Source organism: Daucus carota, chromosome 2, assembly GCF_001625215.2.
Source record: "Daucus carota subsp. sativus chromosome 2, DH1 v3.0, whole genome shotgun sequence".
Lineage (NCBI taxonomy): Eukaryota > Viridiplantae > Streptophyta > Magnoliopsida > Apiales > Apiaceae > Daucus > Daucus carota.
The window spans coordinates 1,911,402-1,920,670 of record NC_030382.2 but is presented as its reverse complement, the minus strand read 5'-3'; the positions used below and the strand labels follow the sequence as shown (position 1 = coordinate 1,920,670).

The following is a 9,269-nucleotide window of genomic DNA, read 5'->3' as shown; positions in this document are numbered from 1 at the left end:
TACACTTTTTAATTAATTCTTTGTTAATTAATTAATCTCTATTAATTTATTTAGTTATTAAATTAATTCAATTTGAATTAATTTGATAATTAAGTTTATTAATAAGTTAATTGATTTAGAATTAATTTACAAAAAGAAAGCAAAAGAAAGAAGGCTAAAAGGAAGGACAAAGAGACCGCCGCTCAGACCTGTCTAGCTATGGGAAAAAGAATTATCACCAACGCTATGGAAAGTGATATATTCTTAATGCTGGAAACCCGGTTGGAATTGATTTATAATTTTCAAAGCAAAAGGGATCCAGTTCTAGACCCACAGGAGACTGAATCTTAGTCCTGTCTGACTATGAGGGAAAAGAATTATCACCAACACTGTGGAAAGTGATATAATCTTAAAGCTGGAACCCCGGACGGAATTGATTTATTATTTGCAATGCAAAAGGAGTCCGGTTCTCGGCCCTCTATAGACCGCAGCTTGGACCGTAAGGATTTATTTATATTAATAAATATTTTAATTAATTAGAAAATTATATTTATAAATGTCTAATAATATTAGATATTTATTTATATAATTTCTGGATTAAATTAAATATTTATTAATTAAAGATTATAAGCTGTGCAGGATTAAAAGCATTTCTAAGGAGCTGGCTATAATAAGACAAAATAGACTAAAGGACGAAAGTTAATAAACTTTCGTCTCAGCGTCACTGTCTTGTATTACCGAAGCCTTTCCCCATGACAAAGTGAATGATTGTCATACCTTGCCTCTCCCCATGACAAAGTCTCTGATTATCATACCTTGCCTGATTGTCATGCCTACTGAATGCTTCCATGACATACCTTTGTCATGCCACTCCTTAACTTGATTAAGTTCTATGACAATTACATGGATCAGTATGACAATCTAAGCTATTGTCATGCTACAATTGGGTCCGTAGGAAAATATGAAGGATTGTCATACCAAATAAAATTCGGTATGACAATGCAGCATGACATGTGACTTGGTGGCTAAGGTATGAAACGGTATGACAATCTATAAGATTGTCATGCCACTTATATTCGATATGACAATGTATAGAATTGTCATGCCATGTTCAATTCGGTATGACAAACTGAGAATTTGTCATGCCAACTGAAACTGTATGACAATGAGAACATTGTCATGCCAACTGATAAATGGAACCTTCCAGGTGCGGTATGACAATCTATATGATTGTCATACCGTGCCCAAAAACAATATAAATGAATTTTATTTTATATAATTAATCCAATAATTATTCACTTAATTATATTAATCATATAAATTCATAAATTAAATTAATTCAAGTGTGAATCAATTTAATAAATAAATTACATAACTTATATAATTATTTTGATATGTGAATAAATTAAAAGAATAATTATATTGAGCACTTCATCAGCAGCAGGTCTTCTGACTTCCTTTAAAAGATCTGATTCTTTGTCTTGATTGAACGACCACCTATTGTTGATGCAGAATATTTAATCTGAGTAGCTGATACACAAATGTACTGTCTGGTTCATCTGTATCTAGGTGAATCAAATATTATTTATCAAATAAACATTTGAGAAGTGGCTTGTTCGTCAAGTCTTTGTCTTCGTAGTTCTTCTTCATAAGTAGAAATAGATTGGAATCTTCTGAATAAATAAAGTATTAAAACTTTATACCTTCTGGACTTCTGGACGTGCTACAAAATATTATTTGTACACTGAGGCTTGAACATATTAATAAACTTCTTTCAGTGGTGTGCAGCAGCATCCTGAAATTCTTCAGACATATGATTTTAATAAATCACTTGACGTTCTTCGAACGGATTCCTTTAATAGAGCTTGCTATTTTACTTTCTTTCTTATCAGAGTTGAGTTGATACTCTTAAATACAAATATGCTAAACATGTGCCTTTCAATCTCCCCCAATTTTTTGTTAACATAACATGCAAATTATCGAGAGGATAACTCAACTAACTGATAAGACAAAGGATTAAACATGAATTGTAAATAGCAAAAAGTTTCTGGTATTTCATTAAACATTGACCAGAATTAAAACAAGTACATTAGATTACATAAGGATGTTCTTACTGAACATATATTACAAATTCCTTATTAAATCTAAAGATCAACTTCTCCTTCTTCGATATCAGAATCGTGAAGAATAGCAGTTGACGGTTCTTCTCTGGTTGGCACTTCTGATGTAGTGGACTCACCACGCTTCTTACGTTCCCTTTCCAGAGCTAGTTGATGTAACACTTCCATCTCCACAGGGTCTTCCTGGAAGTCTGATGGCTGAGATTTGGTAACACCCTTCATCCTTCGAAAGTATTGAGAAATGTTCCTTCGGGTGCAGTAAGACAAGATCACATCATCAGCATCAGACTTGGCTTTAGAAGCGAAGCCCTTGGTTCGAAGTGGAGTGGATGCTAGAGCCAGTTGCTTAGCAGGATACTTAGGTAAAGCTTCTCCATTCAGATATACAGTGCTTAAGAGCTCCTTGTGAACGAACTTTATACTATATGGATTTTTGACAACCTGTGGACTATTGAAGACAGCACAATCCAACAGCTTGTCACGAAGGAGTTCGTTCAGGTTGGAGCATCGCTTTACCTTATTGCGAAGTACCCAGAGCTCAGACACAGAGAATGATTTAAGAAATTCAACAGATAACCTAAATGAACCATTTCTCCGTGTATATACAATCAGCTCCCACTGTTCTAGCAAGTTATTGACTCCAACAGTCAAGTAATCAATTTCTAAAGCGAAGGCATGCGCAAAGATATCCTTGTCAGGGTTTACCTCTCGAAGATCGTAGATCAGAGATAAAAACTTTCTGTCATTGAAAGGCTCCCTTTGAGGTCCATTGAAAATCCTCTTTGCTATGTCCCAGCTTTTTCCAACTTTCCTTTTTATATCAAGATTCTTCTGCTTGCACGCAACATCATATATTTTCTGCTTCTCTTTCTTGATTTGATCCTCAGTGATCATCTTGTCCTCTAGAAGTTTCTGGTAATCACGAAGCTTACGCTTCCTAGCTTCATTCTCAGCTTTAAACTTCCGGACATTTTCTTCGTGTTCAGGATCAACAGGTTCTTCATCTTGAAATAAATAGCTCTCCTCAAATTTGCCTTCTTCCTCTGCTTGACGGTATGTAGCATCGAAGACGTCATCATCATCCATGTCTTGTGGAAAATCATCATAATTATCAGAATTGAAGACATTCTCAGATTGATGTAACGGCTCTTTGCCTTTTGACTTTCCAGAATTGTCAGGAGCAGATTCAGAAGTATTCCCTTTATTGCTTTGATTTGAACTATTTCCCCTGTCACCTTTGTCTCCATCTCCTCCATCTTCTCTATCTCCTCTATTCTCCCCCTTAGTTGAGGGATCCTCTCTAGAGGTATCAGCATCTGACTTTGAGTTCTGTAGGAGTTGATCCAGTTTTCTGTCGACATCATCAAATTTTGCCATATAAAGAGCATGGTTGGATCTCATCTCGACAGTCAACTCATGAATTTCTTCCTTAAGCTCATCCCTGGAAGAACTGGATGGCCTTTCATCAGCTTTCTTCTCTAGGGTCACCACCTGTGCTCTGTGCACCCTTTAGCCTTTCATTCTCAACAATCATCCAGGCTAATTCAGCTTTCAGCTTAGCCATTTGTTCCTCAAACAGAGCCGGGTTAGTGTGTGCACTCACCTCACGTACACTCATAGCTGTTTCACTAGCCTCACGTGCATGTGTATCGCTCGGTGTTTGCCTTTCTTCACTCATTGTATCCACTCTTCCAGCTGAACCTGTATAAACTACCAATGTCCCCTGAGATGGGTTCAAAGGTAGTGGAGGAACAAATTGTCCTCCAGATGCCTGTGAGGGCAGATTTACTTGCACGCTGCCAAGTACCTCCTGATCATAAAAGAAAGTGCGATCAGCATAGTTTTCATACATATTAACCTGGTTTTGAAAAACTGTGCAATCAGTAAACATAGTAACATGTGTATCTGTTTGGACTTGCACTAGCGTGAGTGCTAGCGCAGCTTGACTCTGTACAGGGTACCGTGGCAGGGCGATCATGTTAGGTCCTATGAACTCACTATATAAGTTAATATAGTGAACACAATCAATAAATCAGAATGACAATATAAGAGATTGAAAGCAGTAAACTCTTATTCACAAGGCTTGAATGGTTACAAAAACTCTCTCAGTGATTTATATATTATCACTAAGAGCTGCTAGGGTTCTTAACAATGTACTCGATAACTTAACTCATCTAGAGTAACCCTAATCTGTGTTTATATAGACACAGTTACAAAATCAATCTATGATTTGATATCCTATAAATCAGCTATGTATTCTATCAATCAAAGATTGCTACTGTTTTCTGTTTAGTTTCCATAGTCAGCAAATCACTCCTCCGCTTCTATCCTTCCTTGAAGTATATCCGCTTCTGAGCTCTTTCCACGTGTAAACTCTGACGAGTCTTGACTATGTAAACTCTGATCAGACTTTATCAAACTCTGGTCAGACTTTACTAAACTCTGATCAGCTTCAAGCTTAAACTCTGATCACTCCTGTTCTAAAACAAACTTTAAGAACATTAGTAATCATCAATTATATCTAACAATCTCCCCCAACTTGTGCATAAATATTTTATGTGCAAGTTAACAGATAATTGATGATGTCAAAACAAATAAGTCAAATGCAACAGAGTTTAGCTACATAACAGAAAACTTTTAAAACTTACAGATATTTTACTCCTTAGCTTCATAGACACCATGAGCTGTCTTTAGATATTCTCTGAGGAGTTCTCTTTCAGCTTCTGCAAGTGCTGTGATCATCTGTCTCTTGATCTCCCTTAGTTCTGGATCTGAAACTCCAGTTTGGTAAATTGCAGCTCTGAGATCATAGATCTTGTTTCTTCTCATGTCTCTATCCAGCCTGATATTGTAAGCTTTATCAGACTCTTCATTGAATGCAAGAGTACTGATTCCAGCTATTGTTTCTATTTTTGCTGAATTCTTCTTCATCTCAACCAGCTGTCCTTGATGATTGAAGTATTTAGGAATAAAAGGTCCAGCATTCTTGTTTCCTGTAATACCCATCTTTCTTCTGATTTGATCTTTGAGCAGATTAGAGATGTGTTGACATGACTTGTTCTTCACTTGAAATATGTGTGAGACATATCTCAATTCCTCCCAGTGTTTAGCATAGGGATCAGCTTCAATTACTCTAAACACTGTTCCATCAGACATGAAGTAGATAAGAATGTTATCACCTCTGTCATTCTTCACCAGTTGGACTGAATCAAGTTTGTCCATTCTTTCTTGCAATGCTCCAGTCTTGGGAGCACAGAGAGATGAGGGGTCTGTTGACATTGATCCTATACTCTGATCAAAATTTTCATATTTAGATCCCAGTCCTCCTTTATCTCTTCCTGCTTTTCGATGAGAGATTGGTTGAATTGAGCCCTTTTCAAAATTTATCTCAGTCATCAGACTTGGCTTTGCAAATCCTGGTAATGGAGTTGTTGTTGGTTTGAACACAGCTTGAGCCTTGTCAGAGGTTGTGTCTTTCTTTGTTTCCTTATTAACTTGAGCTGTGTCAGAGGTTAATTTTTCTTGTTGTGATTCTGCAACCTAAGCTTTGTCAGAGATTGCAGCTTCTGATTTCTTTCCCTTTACAACTTGATCTTTGTCAGAGGTTGTAGGCTTCTTCTGAGTCAACCCTTTTTCTAGGTGTTCATCTACTTTGCTTTTTCCCTTGGATGTATACTCATCTTCAGAGTATATCTTTTTGACTGGTAAACTCTGATCAGCAACAGTAGCTTCCTTGATCAGTATCCCTTTCTCCTTTGGTCTGGCAGTTGATTTTGCAGGTTTCTGAATCTTGCCTGAGGTTATAGCTTCAACATGTTCTTTCTTCAGTTCTGCTTCCTCTGCAGCAATCAACTCCAAATCCAATTTGGCTTCTGGATTTTCTTGTTCAAATATCAGTCTAGCAAGTTCTTCATCAGTCATTGGTTTATCTGATCCAGCCACTGGTCTTTGCTTTGATCCAGATGTGACATTATGTGTTGGAACTGGAGCAGACTTTGAGCTTTGCTTAGACTTTGAACTGTCAGAGTTTGAAACTCTTCCACCAGTTGCAGCTTGAAATCTTTTGTTCTTTGTAAAGTCATCCACATCATCATCATCATCATCATCATCATTTTTCTTTCTCTTCAGAGTTTGAGAAGTAGTCTTGCATTTGACATTAGCTACTCTCTCCCCCTTTTTGACATCATCCTCATCAGGAATCAGTATTGAAGTTATCAGAGAAAGTGAAGATTGGATGGCTTCAAGCTGTTTGGACATTTTGGATTGAGTAGACTCAATGGTGGACATCCTCTGTTCCAGAGATTGATTGGCAGACACCAGCTTCTTCATGTCTTCCTTTAGAGGTAGCAAATGCCTTTTCTTGTCCATATTCTGAGTTTCTTTAAAGTTGGCTACCTCTGTTCTAAGTCCATCTATAGACTTAGATGTCTGAGCATGAGCAGGATGAAATGTCTTCAGATAAAGAACTGTAGCTTTGAGACTTGACATGACATCAGAGTTTGTGATTTTATTCTCTGCCATAGATAGGAAATCTTCAGCTTTTGCTGGCTCCAGAGAATGCTGGTGGCTCAGCCAGAGTTTATCCCATACTTCATGAGGTGGATCAACCTGAAGATCCCTGGGAAGTGGCTCAGAGTTTGTGTTCAGAGTTTGCAGCCTGGCATTATATTGGCTGGTAGACTCCCACTTTTGTTGTTGATGAGACAAAGGGACTTCATCCTCATCATTATTTTCATCATCTGAACTTTCATCATCCTTATCATCATCAGATGCAGGATCTTCAACATTCTCAACAGGATCTGGAATAACAGTCTCTTGAGCTGCAGATTTTGATTTTGATTTGCTAGGCTCTTCACTAGCCTTTGCAAGAGACTGCAGTGCTTCCAAAGCTACCTTGTTAGAGTCTTCAATGACAGCATCTGACTTGTAGTTTTCTGGTGCTGTATCATGAATAATGGCACCCTCAGGAAACTTCAATGGAGAATGAGGAATTGGAGTGGAGGGTCCATGATCAGATATTGGAATTTGAGAATCAGACACTGTAGTCTCAGCTTCAGCTGTAGATTGTTCCTTGCATATTATTTCCTCATCTACTTCAGATGAAGTAGAGGATGCTGTAGCAGCAGAGATTGGAACAGCTTCAAGGGGATGCACCATCAGAGCTTGAGATATATCAGTAAGTGAAGTGGATGGTGCTTGCTCTTCCTCAACAGTAAAATCTGTGATCTCAGTAATGGGCACCTTTGCCCTCTTAGGCTTGTTTGCCCTTCTTTTAAATCTAGCTGTCTTTGATTTAGGACTGGCCTGGGAAGGTTCAGAGTTTGTTGCAGGAGGGACTTCCAGATCTTCATAATCATAAGCTGCAACAAGTCTCCTTCTTTTCTGCTTTGGTGGAGAAGCAGCTTCAGTGTGTAAAGTCTTAGAGACTGTATCAGAGTTTACAAGAGGAACTCTGTCAGAGTTTGCTGGCACATCAGAGTTTGACTTCAGAACTTGTGTAGCAACAGAGGTTCTGGTCTTCTTAGTGGAAGGGGCATCAGACTTTGTGGACTTTGATGGTTTTGGCGTAGATTTGGTGGAAGGGGTTTTGAGTGATGATCTGGTGGCTGTAGGAGAGACTGGAGGTTGTGGTTGTGGTGCTTGAGGCAGATTTAGCTTAGCTCTTAATGGAGCTGGAATTTGTAAAGGCCTGAGAACTGGTCTCTTCTCATCTTTAGATATGAGATCTTTGAAAACCCTTTTATGAAGTTTAAAAGGTTTGATCTCATCTGCAGCATCAAAAGCCACTTCTCCAACAGTGGCATTAAACAGCAATTGGCAAAATCGTGAAAAATATATAATCTGACGATTTTCATGCATTCTTTCACCAATATTTCTAATAACTAATCTACCAAAATCGAAATTAGTAGAATAGATCAGAGAATACCCAATCTGTAGCATGTCCATTGGTATGGCATCCCAATTTGTAGATTTCTTCTGGAAAGCCCTGGTAATGCAGTCAAAGAAAAAGCTCCACTCCTTCCTGAGTCCTGGACGCTTTAATTGACCCAATTTATCTAGAGAGTCGTAGTAGCCCAAATCAATCATCATGGTTCTGAGATTGGCATCTCCATTAGTAATATAAGCAGCATGCTCTGGCAGGTTGAGTGCTGCTCGGAAGGTGGCTGGAGTGACAGCATATTCCGCTCCGTCATATTCAAATACAATGGATGGTGACCCAGCTTCACCACCATTGTCATAATGCCCTGTTCTCCAGAAAGTGATGATTTGGCTTCCAGAGAGTCTGGCAGGAGCTGTAAGGGCAGTGGCCAGGGCACTCTGTGCCAAGAATTGCTGGATGGGATGATAATCCCTTGGAACATCAGTGGTGTCAAGAATGGCTGAGTGGTTGTTTGGTACAAACTCCACACCTGCATAGGTAAACGCTGAAGTCGCCATTAGAACAGAGTTTGTAGAGGAAGAAAAGTGTTTGAGAAAGTGTGTAAGAGAAGATTTGAATTGCAGAGAGAAAAGCGTAAGAGTTTGTTTAGAGAGTGTGTGTAAAGATGAAGTGTATAAGTGAATAATAAGCAATAAAATCTGATGTGATAAACTCTTCAGATTTTGTGTAGCTGTACAAGCTTGGGCTTTTTGTTCAGCTGGACACCTGTCAGATTTTGACTGGTAGATGAATGTTAGTGGCATGGAGAAAAGAAAATAGTAATCATGAGCGCAGTAAAACTTGTGCAGTTATAAATGCTGATTACACGTTCTCCTATGAAAATGTTTTACATGTAAACCCACTAACAATACAGCCGTTTGGTACACTCTCTTCACATTCTCTGAATATTTGAACTCCTGAAATTGTATGAGATTTAAAAATCAAGATTAAATTCCTCGAATTTTAAACTCTGAGATTTAAAACAAAGAAAATAAATTTCTAAATACCTCAGAATAAGACATAATGTTTAGAACATTCATCAAAAAATCAGAGTTTGGCATAAAATCCATAGCTCAATAATGTGCTTGTGAAATAATGTGTGTGATTCACCATATTAAATCAGAGACTAAAGAATTTCACAATTTCGTAATTATAAGGTAGACAAAAATAATTTATTTAAACTCTCAAGACATAGACAACAGACATACTCTGATGAAGAAATATATAATATAAACTACCCCCCCCCTTTT

At 37.9% G+C, this 9,269-nt stretch overlaps 1 protein-coding gene across 1 annotated transcript; it reads right to left on the bottom strand.

Moving 5' to 3' along the window:
• Nucleotides 1-3,564: 3,564 nt before the first annotated feature.
• LOC135150202 (uncharacterized) lies at nucleotides 3,565-8,537 on the bottom strand. The gene is made up of 6 exons (XM_064086347.1): nucleotides 8,510-8,537; nucleotides 8,147-8,344; nucleotides 7,593-7,825; nucleotides 7,140-7,481; nucleotides 6,813-7,070; nucleotides 3,565-3,870 (listed from the first exon to the last, which is right to left on the bottom strand). The coding sequence occupies exons 1-6, from the start codon at nucleotides 8,535-8,537 to the stop codon at nucleotides 3,565-3,567; spliced, it is 1,365 nt and encodes a 454-aa protein (XP_063942417.1).
• Nucleotides 8,538-9,269: the final 732 nt, after the last annotated feature.